General features: G+C 44.8%; 1 protein-coding gene across 3 annotated transcripts in view; it reads right to left on the bottom strand.

The window, feature by feature from the left end:
- Positions 1-19319, bottom strand: part of FRMD4A (FERM domain containing 4A) — a 520746-nt gene that overhangs the window by 361055 nt on the left and 140372 nt on the right. The window contains exon 1 of one of the 3 annotated variants that reach the window (XM_088844071.1): positions 12915-13417. The exons of 1 other annotated variant lie outside the window; for it this stretch is intronic. In XM_088844071.1, coding sequence (XP_088700197.1) covers positions 12915-13007 — 93 coding nt within the window. In that variant the 5' untranslated portion in view covers positions 13008-13417. Of the gene's footprint in view, positions 1-12914; positions 13418-19319 lie in introns of those variants that run through there. One more of the 3 variants, XM_055428684.2, reaches the window with a different exon arrangement.

The following is a 19319-nucleotide window of genomic DNA, read 5'->3' as shown; positions in this document are numbered from 1 at the left end:
ACACCTGGGTGACTTTGATGCACATGGCTTGCACACAGGCTTTTTGATAACACTGTACTCGGATGATTTCCTAGTCCTTATAGTACTCAACTAATGGCAGCAGTGGATAGTCCAACATTCCTTCTAAGAGTTTCTCTTCCATTCTCTTTGCACCTCACTAGATGCACCTTATTTGCCTTCTTTGCTGGTTCCTCCTCCTGGGACTGACCTCTAAACTTGGGTCCAGTCCTCTGACATTTCTTTGTGCCACTGTTCATTTCCTGTGGCTATTAACATCATCCTCCAAGAGTGTCCCAGACAATGTTCAACAATCGACTACCCACGGAAAATAGCCCCGATTTATAATGTTGGCCAATTTCCATGGTGTAAATTCTCTCATCACCAACCCTTTCAAGCTGCCCACTGTGGTCACTGAAAGTGGCCACACATTGGGAAGAGATGGCATAGTCAGCTCTTCAGGGCCTGAGATAAGCCAGTCCTATCAACCCCAGATTACTGTCCACATTTACATCTCCAGTGCAGACTCCTGCCTAAACACCAAATGTGTTTGTCATCCTCTCAAGTTTAACACATCCAAACAGAACCCCTCATCTCCTGGTCCCTGCTGTCATCACCACCCAGCTTGTCTTGCAGCGTTTCCTATCTTAATGTCAACCCTACTCTTTGGGTGCTCAGAACTCCTTCGTGACTCCTCTTTCTCTGTCGTCCAATCCATCAGTCAATTCTAGCTAAATCCAAATTCATTCATTTCTCACCATCTCCAGAGTCAGCATCTCTCATCAAGATTCTTACACTCCTGACTTAATGAGTCACCTATTTCCTTGCCTAGTTCTCTCTTGGCCTACTGGCTTCAGGGGCTCCTTTAAAAAGTGTCACCTGAGGTCATCTTTCTGTCCCCAAACCACTGGTCTCCTTCTGTCCTGCTTAGAGTAAAACCCCAAAGTCCTTCTTGTGGCTGCTGCAGCCCTCTGTCATCAGGGTTCCAAACACTTCCCTGGATGCTGCTCCCAACCACTTAACCTCACCCCCCACTATGTCCCAGCTGTCACCCCTTACTCTGCCCCAACCCTGGGTGCCCCCCTTTATTCCTCAAATCCTTCAAGTGTGTCAGCCTGCATCACAACTGTGTATTGCAGTGTCCTCTGCCCAGATGGTTGTGTGCCCTGTTCTTACTTCTCCGTGCCTCTCCTCCAAAACCTCATTAACAGGGATCCACATCCTACAAGATGCAGCACACTCCGCACCTCTTATCCTACTATTTATTTCCCTAGAGGTATTATCACCAATTATAGTCATCCCCGTGTGTCTGTGGGGGGTTAGTTCCAAGACTCCCTGTGCTGTGCTGTGCTTAGTCGCTCAGTTGTGTCTGACTCTTTGCGACTCCATGGACTGTAGCCCACCAGGCTCCTCTGCCCATGGGGATTCTCCAGGCAAGGATAACTGGAGTGGGTGGCTATGCCCTCTTCCAGGGGATCTTCCTGACTCAGGGATCAAACCCAGGTCTCCCGCACTGCAGGTAGATTCTTTACCACCTGAGCCACCAGGAAAGCCCCCTCTGGCCCCAGAGAAGACCGTGAATACTGGAGTGGGTAGCCTATCCCTTCTCCAGGAGATCTTCCCAACCCAGAAATTGAACCAGGGTTTCCTGCATTGCAGGTGGATTCTTTACCAGCTGAGTTACCAGGGAAGCCCTCCAAGACCCCCATATATTCAAATCCATGAACGCTAAAGCCCCTTGTATAGAATGGCATATTATACTCAGCCTTCTCTATATGCAGGTTCCACATCAGCAGACAAAGAGGGCCCACCACAACATGAAAGCAGAGGCTTTTCTACATCCCCTGGGCCTAGAACACTGCCTGGCATGTAGTAGGTATTAAAAAAATTTTTTTGTAGGATTAAAAAATTGAATGTTGGGCCCTAGACATTAGAGTCCTTGGGATATTTATATTCTAAGACTGATCTTGTTTGATTGAACTTAAACCACATTTTCCAGAAATTATTAATATACTTCTAAAAGCCTTATTGGTTTTTCCTGATTTATGTTCCAGTTGAGGAATTGGAAGGACCAATGGGGATACGTAATCTATCCATGTGGAAATGTGACCTTGGGCATGTTTGAGAAAAGTCAGCAGGCAGTGGAGGAAAATGATCAGGGACATATTTATGGACTATTACTGATTCTGACTGGTAATGAATAGGGTTGCCCATGCACTCAGAAGGGTTAATTGTGTAGTAGGATTTCAGGAAGTTTTTCTTGTTTTCCACTCTTTCAGAGATTCTTTTCCCATATACCTGATTACAGAGTATTGAGTAGAACAAGAAGATTTTCATGAGCAAGTTCCCTAATAATACAATTAACATCCTAAATTGAGTCGCTTTGTTAGAACTGACAATGACATAGATATTGACATGCATAAGGAAGGCAAGCACTCTGCAACCTCATCTTCTGGCTGACAATTCTGTTTGAGTTTATGATCGTGAAAACATTCTTTTTATCCATCTACTCACTCAATAAATGTGTATTCATTCAATAAATATGCTATATATGTGCCAGGTACTGCTCTAGGCTCTGAGACTTAGTAGAAGAATTGATCACATCCTTTGAAGCAATTAGTTATTGAGTGTCCATGAAAGGAAGAGAAGAAAAGAATGAAAAGTCCACAGATGTGGTTCATCCACTCCCAGATTAGAAACCACAGATCCATGGCAGAGTTTTCTTCTATATTGTTACCTACACATAGTTGCTATTGTTCTCAGAGGTGCATTGATAAATCAATACAAACAACAGTGGATTGTTTTCAACTATGCACTCAAAAAAACCCCCCAAAACTCTTATATTACACAGGTGGATAGTGTTCACTCTGCTAGAGCAATTTAAAGAGATCTGCTTTCAGAATACCTATAGAGAGCGTCCTGAGAATAGAGGATTGGTTTTAGGAATGTGGCTGCAAGATGGTGGGTTGAAATATACCCAGAAGGGACTCTGTCTCTGCTGCAAGGAGAACAACTTTGCTGGAGTAACTGGATTTGGGTGTTTCAGATCCCAACTTATCTAAAAGGAAGTCCTACATGGTACTAGCCTCTCTGACTTCAGAAGGCTGTGTTCAGTTATCCAGAAAGTGACCTCAAAGTGTTGGGCACTTCATAAGCTGTCCTAGGAATATGGACTCAACTTTCAAAGAGATTAATTTTTCTCTCCTATTGAGAATGACACTCTTGACTAAAAATCCAAAACAATTGGCTCATTTTTTTCCTTTTTATGTGAAGACACAAGAAAGCACCGGAACTAGCTAATTTCTTCAAGCTAGCATCTTGCCCACACAATCTGTCTTGGCAATAATCTCACCATGGGGCAGCGGTTCTCAATGTGGCCATGCAGTAGAATCACCTGGGGGCTTAACTATGATGGTGCTTGGGTCCCTTCTCCAGAGATGCTGTTATTTGTTGGTTTGGGGGTACAGCTTGGTTGTTGGGATTTTTAAAGCTACTCAGGTGCTTCCACAGTGAAGCCAAGGTTGAGAAGCACTGCTTTAGGATGAGTGATGGCATTTGACCTCAAATGTTAACAAGAATCTTAAGAAGAAATCAGGACCTGGGGACAAGTAGTCTAAAGAGGAAAATCATTTCCTGGTTTCATGCTGAGCTTGAAAGCCAAAGTTTGGTGCAGGATGGTGAGAGTCCTGTGGATCCTGACCATTTGAATGTTAAATGACCACCAGCCCCATTTTTGCTGGGGGGCTGGTAGAAAATGTGTCCATGCTTCTATGTTTCACCTTTCCTCCAGCCTGAGGAATGAGAACCCTAGTGTGGTACCCAGTAGAGGACAGCCTTTCCACTATGCCATCTCATTCTGGCCAAGACGAGAAGCCATTGATTTAAACTTGACAGGAGCTGCTGTGAGAAATAAAAAAAAAGGTGGCGCACCAAGTTTGGGTCGGTTGAAATTCCATGGGACTGACCCACGTGTACAACATGGCCTTCAATACAGATTGTGAACCCAAGAACTGGAGTCCCTGATACAATTCATGTTCTTTCTCCTCCAGAGATGTGTGTATTTATAGAAGGAACAAAACCTATGCAGGATGAGGGGGTTGGATAATAATATGTGTGAATACACTGATCTGTCTGAACCATTTCTTGGCTGTCTGCTTTCGATGGTAATAAATATCCACTAAAAGCCGTCTGCTGTATGTGTTTTTGGTAAAGTCTTGCACTTCCCTGCATGAATACATTCAGAATGTAAGCACCACACACTCCACGACAGAGACTCTGTTGCACTCTGAATGCCTAAGTTATGCAGCTTAGCAGCTGTGATAATGTAATGGTTTGCAAAATAATAGACGGGCCACACGTCAACCTGGAATAACATGTCAAGTAATGAATAATGTGGGTGCAAAAAGGTTTAATTTATACTGTGTTAAAGATACTGCTCCAAAAATACCACACCATTTCAGACTTTCCAGGACAAAAAAAAAAAAAAAAAAACCACAAAAAACCCCCTCTTTTATTTGGATATTTAAATAATTGCAGTAAAAGAGAATGCTTTCTTATTTTTTTCAATAAAGATATCCAATTCCTACTACTCTGTGAAGAGACAGATACTGAATCTGATCAATTGTTCAGATACACCCGTTCCCCTTCAAGACACATGCTTTGGTCTTAGATTTCAAAATGAATAGGAGAAAAGCATTTGTCTCCTCAGTTTGCATTAACATATAAGCATGGATACATTTTCCACCAGCAAAAATGGGGCTGGTGGCCATATAACATGAGATGTATGGCTCTTCTTGTTTATGGCTTCATTCTGATCCTCTTCCCCAATTTCCTCCCTGAGGGAAACTTCTGGCATCTTTCAGATTTCATTCATTCTCTCATCTAGTGAATGTTTATCACCCTCCTGTTAGGAACCAGGGGCCAAGTTGTACCTCCCGTCCTCCAGGAGCATGTCATCATGTGGAGAATGAACATGAAGGAAACAGGCTGACAATAGGCAGATTCAATGCAGTGTCATTTGTGCTATTATAAAGGACATATTACCACTCCAGTACTCTTGGGCTTCCCTCATGGCTCAGCTGGTAAAGAATCCACCTGCAGTGTGGGAGACCTGGGTTCTATTCCTGGGTTGGGAAGATCCCCTGGAGAAGGGAAAGGCTACCCACTCCAGTATTCTGGCCTGGAGAATTCCATTGACTGTATAGTCCATGGGGTCATAAAGTGCTGGACACAGCTGAGTGACCTTCTCTTTCACTTTCAAAGGACATTCACAGGTTTCCTAAATGGCGCTAGTGGTGACAGAAAAAAAGAACCTGCCTGCTAATGCAGGAGATGCAAGAGACACAGATTCCATTCCTGGGTTGGGAAGATCCCCTGGAGGAGGGCATGGCAACCCTCTCCAATATTCTTGCCTGGAGAAGCCCATGGACAGAGGAGCCTGGTAGGCTACAGTCCATGGGTCACAAAGAGTCTGATATGATAGAAGTGACTTAGCACATACACTCAAGGGACATATGGAGAGCTTAGAGAGCCTGAAGGAAGGAAAAACAGTTATTCATACTTGGGGAAGGGACAGGGTACCTGGAGAGGCTTCCCACAGGATGTTATCTTTAGGCTGAAGGGTGTGAATAGGGAGTTGAATAGGTGGAAGGAGAAGGCAGTGTGTATCAAGTCTACAAAAGCACATGCAAAGGCCATGTGGCAAGGCAGAGCATAGTAGTTGGAGGAACCACAGATATCTTCAGTATGGTTGGAGTGTACAATATCCAGAGTAAAGGGTGGGGAGAGATCAAGCTGGAGAGGGTCTCGATTATGAGGGGCCTAGTAATTATCTTTAGGCATTTGTACTTATCCTGAGGCAGGGATTTTAAGTACACAAGTGGAAGATGATAGGGGCCTGAACTAAGAAATGGGGAGGAGTTAGATGTGAGAGAGATTCTAGAGCTAGAACTGGCAGCATATAGTGAGTGATTAGTTGGGGGACCCTAAGGAAAGGGAGGTTATTGATATTTCTCCCGGCAATCTTGATTCCAGCTTGTGCTTCTTCCAGCCCAGCGTTCCTCATGATGTACTCTGCATAGAAGTTAAATAAGCAGGGTGACAATATACAACCTTGACGTACTCCTTTTCCTATTTTTAACCAGTCTGTTGTTCCATGTCCAGTTCTAACTGTTGCTTCCTGACCTGCATACAGGTTTCTCAAGAGGCAGGTCAGGTGGTCTGGTATTCCCATCTCTTTTAGGATTTTCCACAGTTTATTGTGATCCACACAGTCAAAGGCTTTGGCATAGTCAATGAAGCAGAAATAGATGTCTTTCTGGAACTCTCTTGCTTTCTCCATGATCCAGCGGATGTTGGCAATTTGATCTCTGGTTCCTCTACCTTTTCTAAAACCAGCTTGAATATTTGGAAGTTCATGGTTCACGTATTGCTGAAGCCTGGCTTGGAGAATTTTGAGCATCACTTTACTAGCGTGTGAGATGAGTGCAATTGTGCGGTAGTTTGAGCATTCTTTGGCATTGCCTGTTTTTGGGATTGGAATGAAGACTGACCTTTTCCAGTCCTGTGGCCACTGCTGAGTTTTCTAAATTTGCTGGCATATTGAGTGCAACACTTTCACAGCATCATCTTTAAGGATTTGAAATAGCTCAATTGGAATTCCATCACCTCCACTAGTTTTGTTCGTCATGATGCTTTCTCAGGCCCACTTGACTTCACATTCCAAGATGTCTGGCTCTAGGTCAGTGATCACACCATCGTGATTATCTTGGTCGTGAAGATCTTTTTTGTACAGGTCTTCTGTATATTCAGATATGCAGATGACACCACCCTTATGGCAGAAAGTGAAGAAAACTAAAAAGCCTCTTGATGAAAGTGAAAGAGGAGAGTGAAAAGGTTGGCTTGAAGCTCAACATTCAGAAAAAGAAGATCATGGCATCTGGTCCCACCACTTCATGGGAAATAGATGGGCAAACAGTGGAAACAGTGTCAGACTTTATTTTTTGGGGCTCCAAAATCACTGCGGATGCTGATTGTAGCCAGGAAATTAAAAAACGCTTACTCCTTGGAAGGAAAGTTATGACCAACCTTGATAGTATATTAAAAAGCAGAGACATTACTTTGCCAACAAAGGTCCGTCTAGTCAAGGCTATGGTTTTTCCCGTGGTCATGTATGGATGTGAGAGTTGGACTGTGAAGAAAGCTGATCGCCGAAGAATTGATGCTTTTGAACTGTGGTGCTGGAGAAGACTCTTGAGAGTCCCTTGGACTGCAAGGAGATCCAACCAGTCCATTCTAAAGGAGATCAATCCTGGGTGTTCATTGAAAGGACTGATGCTAAAGCTGAAACTCCAATGCTTTGGCCACCTCATGCGAAGAGTTGACTCACTGGAAAAGAGTCTGATGCTGGGAGGGATTAGGGGTGGGAGGAGACGGGGATGACAGAGAATGAGATGGCTGGATGGCATCACCGACTCGATGGACATGAGTTTGAGTGAACTCAGGGAATTGGTGATGGACAGGCAGGCCTGGCGTGCTGTGATTCATGGGGTTGCAAAGAGTCGGACATGACTGAGCGACTGACCTGACCTGAACTGAAGGAAAGGGAAGATACCTGGGTTCCTGTGTGGGTGTTCAGGTGGCTGGTGGTGTTGGAGGAAGAGGAACAGGATTGTGGGTGAGATGATGAGTTCCACTTCGAACATGTTGAATGTGAGGGGTGAGACACTCAAGAGAAGAGAGATGTCCAGTCCACCCTAGGACATGTGGGTCTGGCTGATAGGATAAATCAGCAGGGAGAGGGGCATCCTTAATAAATGCACACGGTACAGACTTCCCTGGTGGTCCAGTGGCCAAGACTCTGCACTCCTAATGCAAGAGGCCTGGATTCAATCCCTGGTCAGGGAACTGGATCCCACATGCCTCAACTAAAAGATACCTCATGCCACAACGAACATTGAAGATTTCCTGCCACAACTAAGGCCCAGAGCAGATAAATAAACAAATATTTTAAAGAAATACACATATTAAAGCAACGCAGGCCAGATATAGCTTGGTCCACTCTTAGGTTTTGGACTTACAAAGCTAATCTCCATTATGAAACCATTCCTCATATTATAGAGTATTTGATGTTTAATAAAAACTTTCCTCCCTCCACCAAAGTGAACTCCTCCCCTCACTTCAAGGTCCACACTTGCTCTTTACTTAACTCATTTATACATTATGTTCCTACATTTATTAGAATTTTCCATGAAGTTCAGTTTTACCTTTTCAGCTGTAGAAGCCAAAGGCCCTACAGAAGTCATCCAGGCTTGCATAAGTTGACTTAGTTGGCACTGGTGTACAATGAATTTGAAACACTCTGGTTTTCATGTTTACATAAAATTGAGAGTCCAAGGGAAATTACCACCAGGAAATACTTCTGTCTCGGCTTTATCAAGTGAATGACCCTTAAAGAACCTCTCCAGGGAACAGTAAGTGTGACTAGCGAGTGTGTATAAAAGGCTATTGGTTGTTAAAAATACAAGACAAGTGTTCCTCTACTCAAAGGTAAACTTCAAAAATATGCCTATTGAATGTAAATTGGTATAGCCACTATGGAAAATAGTATGAAGGTTTCTCAAAAAACTTGAAATAGAGTTGCTATATGATCCAATAATCCCAATCCTGGGCATACATCTGGAGAAAACTCTAATTTGAAGAGATATATGCACTCTTATGAATGGTAAAGAAGATACTGTATGTGTGTGTGTATGTGTGTGTGTATGTGGTGTGTACATATATATATGCAATGGAATACTACTCAGCCATGAAAGAATGAAACAATGCCATTTGTAGCTACATGGATGGTTCCAGAGGTCCTACTAAGTGAAGAAGTCAAAGAGAAAGATAAATACCATATGTTATTACTTATATGTGGAATTTAAAATATGACACAAATGAACTTATCTACAAAACAGACTCACAGACAGAAGGATAGACTTGTGGTTGTCAAGGGGATGGGGGTGGGGAAGGGATCGATTGGGAGTTTGGGATTAGTAGATGTGAACTATTACATATAGAATGGATGGACAACAAGGCCCTGCCATACATCACAGGGAACTATATTCAAAATACTGGGATCAACCATAATGGCAAAGAATCACTTTGTTGCACAGCAGAAATTAACACAACACTGTAAGTCAACTGTAATTCAATAAAATAAAAATATGCCCATCATTAATGGTTGCCTCCTTTCTACATGCCAGGTATCACGGTAGGGTCTTACATACATCACCTCTAATCCTTAACAGCCATCTTTGAAGGTAGATAGTGCAGATGAATAAACCAGGCTGAGAAAGCCTGAGTCACTGCCAAAGTCACACAGTTAGTGGACAGTGAGGCTCTTGTTTCTTGGGACAGTGTGGCTTCCAGGTCCACCCTTTCTAACCCACCTAGGTGCTTCCTTCTGCACCTGAATCATCTTTATTTCTAGTTTCTAGTGTGTGTATGTATGTCACTCAGCCATGTCTGACTCTTTGTGACCCCATGAGCTGTAGCCCACCAGGCTGCTCTCTCCATAGAATTCTCTAGACAAGAATACTGGAGTGGATAGCCATTCCCTGCTCCAGGGGATCTTCCTGACCCAGAGATTGAACCCAGGTCTGCTACATTACAGATGGATTCTTTACCATCTGAGCCACCAGGAAGAAGGGAATGGCTACCCACTCCTGAATTCTTGCCTGGAGAATTCCATGGGCAGAAGAGCCTGGTGGGCTACAGTTCATGGGGTTGCAAAGAGTTGGACACTATTGAGTAACTAGTGCTTCCACTTTGGGCTTCCCAGGTGGTGCAAGTGGTAAAGAACTTGCCTGCAAATGCAGGAGACTTGAGAGATGCGGGTTCACTCCCTGGGACAGGAAGATCCCCTGGAGGAGGGGATGGCAACCCACTCCAGTATTCTTGCTTGGGAAATTCCATGGACAGAGGAGCCAGGTAGGCTACAGTCCATAGGGTTGCAAAGAGTCAGACACGACTGAAGTGACTTAGCACATACACATCTCCATTAGTTTACTGTATCTGGATTGTATGACTATTGTATGGTTTATAACTGTTTCGTTTATATAAACTCCAGATCCCTAATCTCTGCTATATTGCCAAACACAGGCATTTTAGATGTTTTTTTCCACTCTGCATAGCATGGTGATGGGCTGATGGCAGTCTGTGAAAACATGAGCAAGAACCAGGCTTGGTCTCCCAGTCTGAGTGTTTTTGTAATTCAGGATTTGATGGCTGTCAAAGTAGCAGAGTTAGAAATGTGCATTTCTGTTTTTTCACCTCAACTTCTAGCAGTTGGAAAACAGAAGCCCCTGTTTAATCCTGAACAGCGCATGACTGTCAGTGTACCAGGTCATGGGTTCTCTTTGGTTGCCAGAATCTCTGCCTTTGGTAAGTTTCCTTTTCTGTGAAGTACTAGTGACAAGCTGGGTATAGCCCATTTGTTAGGGCCAGGTTGCAATGTCAAAGCTCTTTCAGGGAACAAAGGTGATGAAATATGGACTCAATGGCAGGGATGTAATATATCAGGTCCCTGATTGAAGTTCTGCTCTGTCCTTGGCTGTATGTCTCCGGAGGGAAGATTAAACCTCCACATGCCTTGGTTTCCCTGTTCATACAGGGCAAGGGCAATAAGTAAGCCCAATTCTCTGTGCCTCCCTACAAAGTGCACTGGGCAAAGGTGTTGTGGAAATGCAAGGTTTTACTGCCATTAAATATCATGAGGCCATTGAAATCACTCAGATGTCTGGCACCATGTAAACTGCTGATGTAACCAAGAAAGCTGTCACTTCTTGAATTCAGGGAGTCCCAAGAAAAGAGCACTGGTTCTCAGTGTTTGCCCTGAAAGTAGATGCCACCTCTAGCCTCTCCTGCCCCCTTTTTATATAAATATATGATGCTGATTTTGAAAATTGTCATAGAACCAACAATGGCACAAAATATCCAGTTGAAATCGACATGATATCATATGTTCCAGTTAGTCTCCCCCTCCCCCATGGTGGAGGGTGAGTGTGGAGCCTCATAGAAACATAAAGGGGCTCTTCTTGTGAGTGATGGGATCTCGGACCCCTCCACTTCACAGCTGGCCATGGAGATTAATAGGACATTTGATGCTCCGATGATGGACATGCTACTCTTAAGGGCCCAGAAGCTTTTGGATTAGACTCCTGAGACCCTGGTGACACTGGTGTGTCCAAAGGCAGGACATAGGTCTGTGCCTAGAATGCCAGTATACACCAACACATGCAATAGACAGGTTTCATATGTGACACCGTGTTCATATATTGTCAGTTTTTCTTAAACAAATAACAGAAACGGTGCCTGCATACATCTGGACTTATGAAACATTGGTGATTTATTACACCTCCATCTGGAGATTCTTATGGTTAAATAGGTTACTGAGGACTTTTTGTGTATATGTGCAGGATAATTCTCTTGTTAGTTTTGTCACATGGCACAACTCTAGTGTGGGCAACTCACATTTGTATGTGAGTTTTCATGAACAGTACATATTACATAAACTTAATTATCATACAGGTCAAAACATTTTCACCAGAACCCAAAATCACGTTCAAGATAAGCTACATTTGTAAACCTAACGGTTAATTTGTAAATTTTGCTATAACATTTGGTCTTAAATCTAAAGCTCTTGGTATAAAAGGGAGCACACATTAGACACTGAATACATTTAAGTTGATGACCCTCATATGCAGCCCAAGAAATATGTCTCAGAAGAAAGACCTACACACAGTCAGAAAAGGAAGTGAAGTTTTTTCATTGTTACTTAAACAGCAGAAAAAAATGTAACTCATAGAAAGTCAGGAAATCAGCTCCCTCTGGAAGTCTAGATTGCCCCTCCTACTTTTAAAACTTCAATCATGTTTTCCTTAAATTTAAAAATTACTGAGAAGTCAGTACACAAACCAGAAAAAGTCACTTGAATTAGATGCTGCTCCCCTTTATAAGATGCTGCAGGTTCGCTGATCTATCATGAGAGCAGTTTGTGATGCTCTTTACTTTATTGATTTAAGATTACACCTTAACCTAAAACGTCTAAGTAGACATCCACAGCTCACGGAGGGGCCTGCCATGAAGAAAATAGATTTGGGGTGTTTCTGAGACCCCTCCCATGCGTGGATACAGGCACTGCCCCCACATGCATGAGCCCCCCACATCCCAAGTATGACCAGATATGCATTAATGACAGTCATTCACCCAAACTGTATTACTCACTCCAGAGAAGGACAAATCCCTGTTATTGTTTTACAGCATCTTCTCTGCCAGGCGCTACCGTAAAGTAAGCATGTTTTCAGAAAACTAACAGAGCCACCATCCATAATGTTAAAAAAAACAAAACCGAATGATAGCAAGGTATTTGAAACAACAACAGAACAACAGAGGGGATTGTAATCAACCAAGTGCATCATTTAAATCCTCAAAACATCACAGCTCCTTCGGTCTTTATCACCTCCTTTGAAGACACTGTCACCCAGAAAAGGACAGGGAATTTGCAGCCCCGCTGCACTAATGGATCTGTTTCACCAGAGAGGAAAACAGGTTTTACAGCCCAAAGCTCTTCTCAGCAAGCACCCGCATCTTCCATCCTCTTTCCAGAGGGCAATCCCTACCCCAATCTTTTATCTTTCATCTCTAACAGCTCCCACCTCCATGCACAGCCGACCAGAATTTGCTTCAAATTTCTTATCATTATCTGCTAAGAATAAAATTGCATATACTATAGATTTCTCCAGTCCCAGGAATTTGAATTTTTTTTAGGAAAACATGACTTCCAGAAGGGATGCTATGTACAATGAAAAGAAGCCTCTCCTTTTCTTTGGAGCAATTGCTCCGGTGAAAAGCAAACAGCCCGCCACGTTGCTTACCCTCTCCACACTGCGTCTTCTCAGAGATCCATATGGAATTTTCAGTAGGAGTCTCTGGGATCTATTTGGAGCCACTGCAGCTTGAACCACCATGGTGTAGAGCCGTGGGTGAGTGTGTCTGTGTGAGTGTGAGTGAGTGTGTGTGTATCTGTTCCCAGCGAAGGGAGAGATGGAGGCGTCCTCAAAACTAAGTTATGGTCTCCTGGAGGTTTCCCAAATACCAAAAAACTGAAAGAGGTTTTTTTTTTTTTTTCTTTCGACCGTATGAGTCAAGATGTGGTGTGTCTGGAGGTGGGGGATGGGGAAGAAAAAAAAAAAAGAGCCCAAGTTCTGCAACTTCAGCGCGCCTCCGGCAGCTCAGCCCCACTCCCTCCTGTCTGCCCCTGCCTGCCAGTCCCTCGGTGAGACTGCACGTCCCAGGAGTGGGCCAGTGAGTGACGCCTCTGAGGGGAGTGATCCTGAGATGTCAACTTTGCTTCCCGCGACTCCAGACGGTAACCAGGTCAGTTGTCTAATGGAAACCCTATCAGACGTATTATTCACTGTGTCACGTGACTCCAAAGCCCCTCGGCCGTACAGTAGGTCACATGCTCACCTTAAAAGGACTATTTGGAATATCACCATCTGGTGCAGAGATTAATGTGCAATTCTGCATTCTGATTTCACTCTCTTCTGGACACAGGGAAAATATTTGAAGGGCAGTGACATAACACAGTGGGGACTTGAGGGGGAGTCCCTCTTTGTAGTCATAAATTATACGAATGACCCTGAGTGTCAGACGTGCATGTTTTTTCTTCCTGCTTTCCAACAGATAGAAAACAAATGCAGGCATACAGTTAATTATATATGTGAATGGCATCCACAAAGAGGAAGTCTGAGGGAAGAAAGGAGAAAATGTTTGTATCACATGGTTCAGATGAATCAAATCAAATACACCAGACAGACTCCCATTTGGCATCTTCTCATTTAAATGTTTGTGTTACAGAGCATTGATTTTTATGTGTGCCAATAAACATGAAGAAATTATGTTTGATTTTACAAGGCTCCGAAAAGGACTGTCTACGCTCAGACTCACCCATCACATTTGTATATTCTTCTCTAATCAGATGGTGTAATTCTACATCAGACAAGCTTCTCAGACCAAAGGTACATATGCTCTAAAAATTTAAGTGTCCTGTAATATTTTGTTTCTGACATATTGTTCACTTGTGAGGCTGCCCTCATCTCCTCCCTAAACCTGCTTATTTCTATAGCAGAGAAAAATTACTCAACAGGAAAAACAACTAAGGGGCTTTTAGGATTGGAGGTATTTTCAGTTTTTTCTTTTTAACTTATTTTTGCCTCCGCTGCTCCCTCTGTTGTGGGGTTTTATGAAAGGGATGCCATTTCCTTTGTAAAAATCCCGTGCTTTTGGGTGTTTGCCTAATATCACTCTTATGTTTTGGGAACCAGCTTTTATTTATTCTCTACAGACCCGTTTATTGAAAACGATGGAAAAGTAAGTTCTGTTTATTCTAAGAATCTGATGGAAAGTGGGGGTGGGGTGCAGAGGGGAAAAAAGTGGAATTTTACACTGCTTGAAAATGAATCTGGAAAAAGACTCTTAGAAGGGGGGTGCTCCTGGGGGTGAGGGTGGGGGAATGGAGACGTGGGTCTGGTCACCCAACTCAGACACACATTAAGAGGCAGTTAAAGAAAGCATCAAGTCGATGTGGGAAATTCCAAATATACAACAATCGGGCTTTGTTCGTAATGGGTTCCATATGTGCAGTTGGAGAGTTAGTGAGAGGGTGAGAGGGAAGGGGCGGGGGTAGGCGGGGTGGGGGGAGATGGAAAGTTCTCCAGCATGACCTGCACAGAGTCTGGCTAGGTGGTTTAGGCTAACTCGTCTTCCTCTTTCTCATTTCCTTTCTGCACTGCCTGGTGGAAATGCATCTGGAATGCTACCCAGTAACCTGGCCAAATCAAGTCTCTCTTTCCTTGTTGCTTCCACAATGGTTTTGAACAAAGGAGAGGCACATTTTCAAAACCCTGATCTGGCCAGAGCCCTGGGATTTCAGTTTGCAAGTGCAGCTTGAGAGGGGGGCCATGGATCAGAAAAACAGAGAAGTCACCGTCTCTTCCTGACCTAGGCCAGGGCAAAGCCCCTGGGAGCTGGATTTATTTATATTTAACTAAATGCAACTTCCTGTTTCCCAGGGGTATTAATGAAGGTTTCGATGCAGAGCTCAAGTCTTTGTGGCATAGTTCAGATCGTAAGAGATACTTTGATGAACTAAGTGCAAATAAAACAAAAACATATGCCTTTGATTAAAGTTAAAATACATATAGAAGAGAATGTTAATGGAAACAAACAAAAAAATAACCCTTGGCCAGACTCCCACACATTTGAGCCCCACACATTCTATCCCCCTCCCCTAGGGGTAGGGTGTGGGGCAGGATCATTTCTCATATCAGCACTGGCGCCTCCTCCCAACTAATAGAGAATCCTCCCCAGTCCCCACAGAGTAGGAGGTTTGAAGCCTCTTAAAGTTCAACTTGTTCAAATTTATCTTTCTGACGGTCCTACTCTAGGTGTTTGAGATTTACATGTTTTAATTAATTATTGAATCTAATGTACTTATTTTCAGAAGACTACTGTTACACTGTTACAATACAAATATGTTTCTTGGGAGTGGTATAACCCATACCTTAGCAGATATGACCACTTTAGAGAGGTGAGGGTAACCGATATTTAGTGAATGCTCGGCCATTGCCAGGCAACATGCTAGAAGGTTACCAATGACTTGCCTCCATGGCAGAATTAAGTTTCATTATCTCAGTGGTAAAGAATCTACCTGCTGATGCAAGAGACGCAAGGGACTTGGATTTGACCCCTGGGTAGGTTGGGAAGATCCCCTGGAGAAGGAAATGGCTACCCATTCTAGTATTCTTGCCTGGGAAGTCCCATGGATAGAGGAGCCTGGCAGGCTATAGTCTATGAGGTTGCAAAGAGTCAGACATGACTGAGCATACATCCATGTTTTACAATTGATGAAATTAGGGCCCAGAGAGGGTTAATAAGTTGACTAAGGTAGCACAGCTAGAACTGTCAGAGGTAAGATGAAAACCAAAGTCAATTGGGCTGATTTCAAGGCCTGACTTGGTCCCTTGTACTCTCACCTACCGCAGAGGACTTTATCCGATTATAGCACTTTGGAAATCTAAAAAAGGGATGTATCCACAGTGCCCAGCAGAGGAACGGGAAGACCACTGTCTTTGAAAAAGAGAGAATGTTAATACAGGAAATGGTGTTAGATGGAGCAGTGCTAGTGTCTCTGGCACCACTGCTTTGATGTCCCTTGGAGTTGGGGTACAGCTGGCTACCCCCACCCCCATCAGTTGATTCAACCAACCTGGAGACAGGTTTTGACCCGCAGTTGGTGGAACTTATGAATGTGGCATTCACAGAAACTGGGATTGGTCCAGGAACCAATCCCCTGCTGATACCATCAAGCGGCTGTATTACTTAGAACATGTTTTGCCAGGGTGGTGGACGATAGGGTTCCCTGTGCCTCCAGGGAGCAGCAGCCTAATGGGCAGGGGACAGACCGGGAGGATCCTGCCCCATCAGGGTATCAGTGAGCCCTGCTGGGAGATGGTGTGGAGATGACAGACCTCCATTCTAGAGTCCCTGAAGCTGCTGCTTCTGATGCCTCTGGGAACACAGCACCCACTGTAGGCTGGTGGAACTTTTTAGTTATTCATTTTGAATATTTCCTTTCCATGTCAGTGAGAACTATGCACATTCAATCTCTGGAATGAAAATGCATAGAAATCAATCAAGCGATGTTTCAAGAAAATCAATGGTCTTGACAAACCAAAGAAGTAAGATGTATCCAATCAAATGGGAGTTCATGGTCAGGGATAGCACAAGGGGAGAGAGGCGGGGTCAGGGAATGATGGCCTGTCGGGGGGAAAGCATTTCCTAACAGCACAGCTAGTGGGGAGGCAGGAGGGAAGGTCACCTGGGGTGGTGTGTGTGCGATGCTGACTTCCACATCAGGCCACTGGCCATGAGGGCACCTGCGTGGCAGCTGTGGGAGGGTGCCACAAGTGATTCCTGGGAGAACACTGGGCACAGAATGGAGACTGATCTTTGTACCCTCCTGCGCAGAGTGAGCCTGACACGCTGGAACCAAGTGCTTGTCCCCTGCTGGCCCGGGGCCTGCAGTTGCCATTTGTGAGGCCAGTCCTTTTCGGCCCTCGGCAGGTGCATGTGGATGCCGGTCTCACCACCGAATGTAACTTGCTGGCACTCAGTCAGTTCATTCGCACAGCATGGTTTTGTTCATTTGGCAGAACACAAAGAGAAGGGGTTATAGGACAGAGAGGTGTCTGAGGGAGGTGACTGAGGGCATGCTGTGGGGGAGGGGAGGGGTCAGAGGGCAGCCTGAGGTCACTGTGAGCCTGGGGTCAGGGCCGAAGGTGGTGAGCTGAGAAGTGTCAGAAAGGTGAGCTGAAGTGCACTTCCAGAAAGAAGGACAGAGTCCATCTGAGAAATGTCAGCCCTGCCTTTTTGGCCACTTGCATCCTTTCCCTGGTGAAACGTGGACTATGACTTATATTGGGGAAACAGGACAGCAGAAAGTGGACCGTTGAGAAGCTTCTCCCAACGTCCGTCTCAAGCCATTATTTCTTGTCAGTTGAGTAGGCTGTGAAAGGGCTCTTGCTAAGTTTTATCTGTGGTTTCAAGGGAGCAGGAGCCACCTTCTTCCAACCCCCCACAAGGGTTTGCGAGGGAGGTTCTGAAGCCCTCAGCTGACCTTCCCTTCGGGCTGTCCGGGCAGGAGGGTGAGAGAGAAGGGGGCACCACTTGTCCCTCACCTCAGACCTGGGGAAGGGACTGGCTGTGAGGTGCCCGCGGGGAAGGGGATCGCCTGGAGCAGCTGCTGGAAGCAAAAGGAAGGAGGTCACTCCCATCGCACAGTCTGGGCTCATCCCAGGTGCTCAGCGTGTTGTGTGAAGGAAGGCAGATGGAGGCTGGGGGCGAAGAGAGGGATTTTTTGTGACCACCTGGGAGAGTTAGATATTGTGATCTATAATAAAAAAAAAATATGCCTTTGAGGGCTTCCCTTTGAGGGCTCAGTGGTAAAGAATCTGCCTGCCAACACAGGAGACACGGGTTCAATCCCTGATCAGGGAGGATCCCACGTGCCATGAAGCAACAAGTACCACAGCTGAGTCTGCGCTCTAGAGCCCGGGAGCTGTAGCTTCGGAAGCCTGCGCGCCCTCGAGCCCCTGTTCCACAAGAGAAGCCACCTCAATGAGAAGCTTGCACGCTGCGCTAGAGTAGCCCCCTCTCACCGCAACTAGAGAAAAGCCCATGCAGTAGTGAAGACCCAGCACAGCCATAAATAAATACAATTATTAAAAAATAAAAAGTATATACATTTGGTCTTAGTCTCCTTTCCTGGTGCAAAACTCTTAACACTCTTGGAATTTTCTAACCGGTGAGAGTGATAGAGGTAGTTTTGTTATGTTCATAAGGTGAAGTTTGGAAAGTCCCTAGGACACCTAAGAATGGGGCTGGTCAGCTGAGGAACCCAGCCTGTGACTGGAGGCTGGAAATTTCAGCCTTACTCCCTGACTTCTGGGGAGAGGGGAGGGGCTGAAGGTTGAATCAATCACCAAGGGCTGATGATGTAATTAATCCTGACTATGTAATGAAGCCTCCATAAAATCCCAATAGTCTGGGGTTTGGAGAGCTTCCGGTTGGAGATCGGGAGATACATGCGCTCATAGTTTGTCCCATGCTTCTCTTCCATCTGACTGTTCCTGAGTTGTATCCTTTAATAATCAATTGGTCATCCAGTAACTAAAATGTTTCTGAGTTCTGTAAGCTGCTCTAGCAAATGAACCAAACTCCCAAAGAAGGTCTGAATTATAGCCATCTGGTTGTGACAACCTGGACTTGCAATTAGTGTCTGAAACTGGGGGTGGGGCAGGCTTGTAGGACTGAGCCCTCAACCCGTGGGAAATGATGCTGTCTCCAAGTAGATTTGGACCTGGCTGGTGTTAGAGAATCATTGATGTGACAACCACCTCCCGTCTGCCTTCCCTACACACTGGTATTGGGTTCGAGAATGTTAAGAGGTATCGCTTGTGCCTGGGAACTGCAGTGAGAAATCCCTAGCAGTGGGTCAGGTGGGGGTGGGGAGGTGGGCAGGGACTTCCAGGAACGCACAGGAGTCCTGCAAGGACAAGACTGGGTTTAAACCCCCGTCTGACCCAGAGAGAGACTGTCTTGACTTGACCTCTCCTAGCTTCCCCATGTCCAGCATTATCGGGCTCTGACTCTTGAAGTGTAGAGTTTTTAACGACTGTCACATAAAATGGACGAGAGAATCGATCAGCTGAGATGGA

Source organism: Moschus berezovskii, chromosome 15 (assembly GCF_049115385.1).
Source record: "Moschus berezovskii isolate FMDL1 chromosome 15, NW_MosBer_1.0, whole genome shotgun sequence".
NCBI lineage: Eukaryota > Metazoa > Chordata > Mammalia > Artiodactyla > Moschidae > Moschus > Moschus berezovskii.
This window is presented reverse-complemented; position numbering and strand designations above follow the sequence as displayed.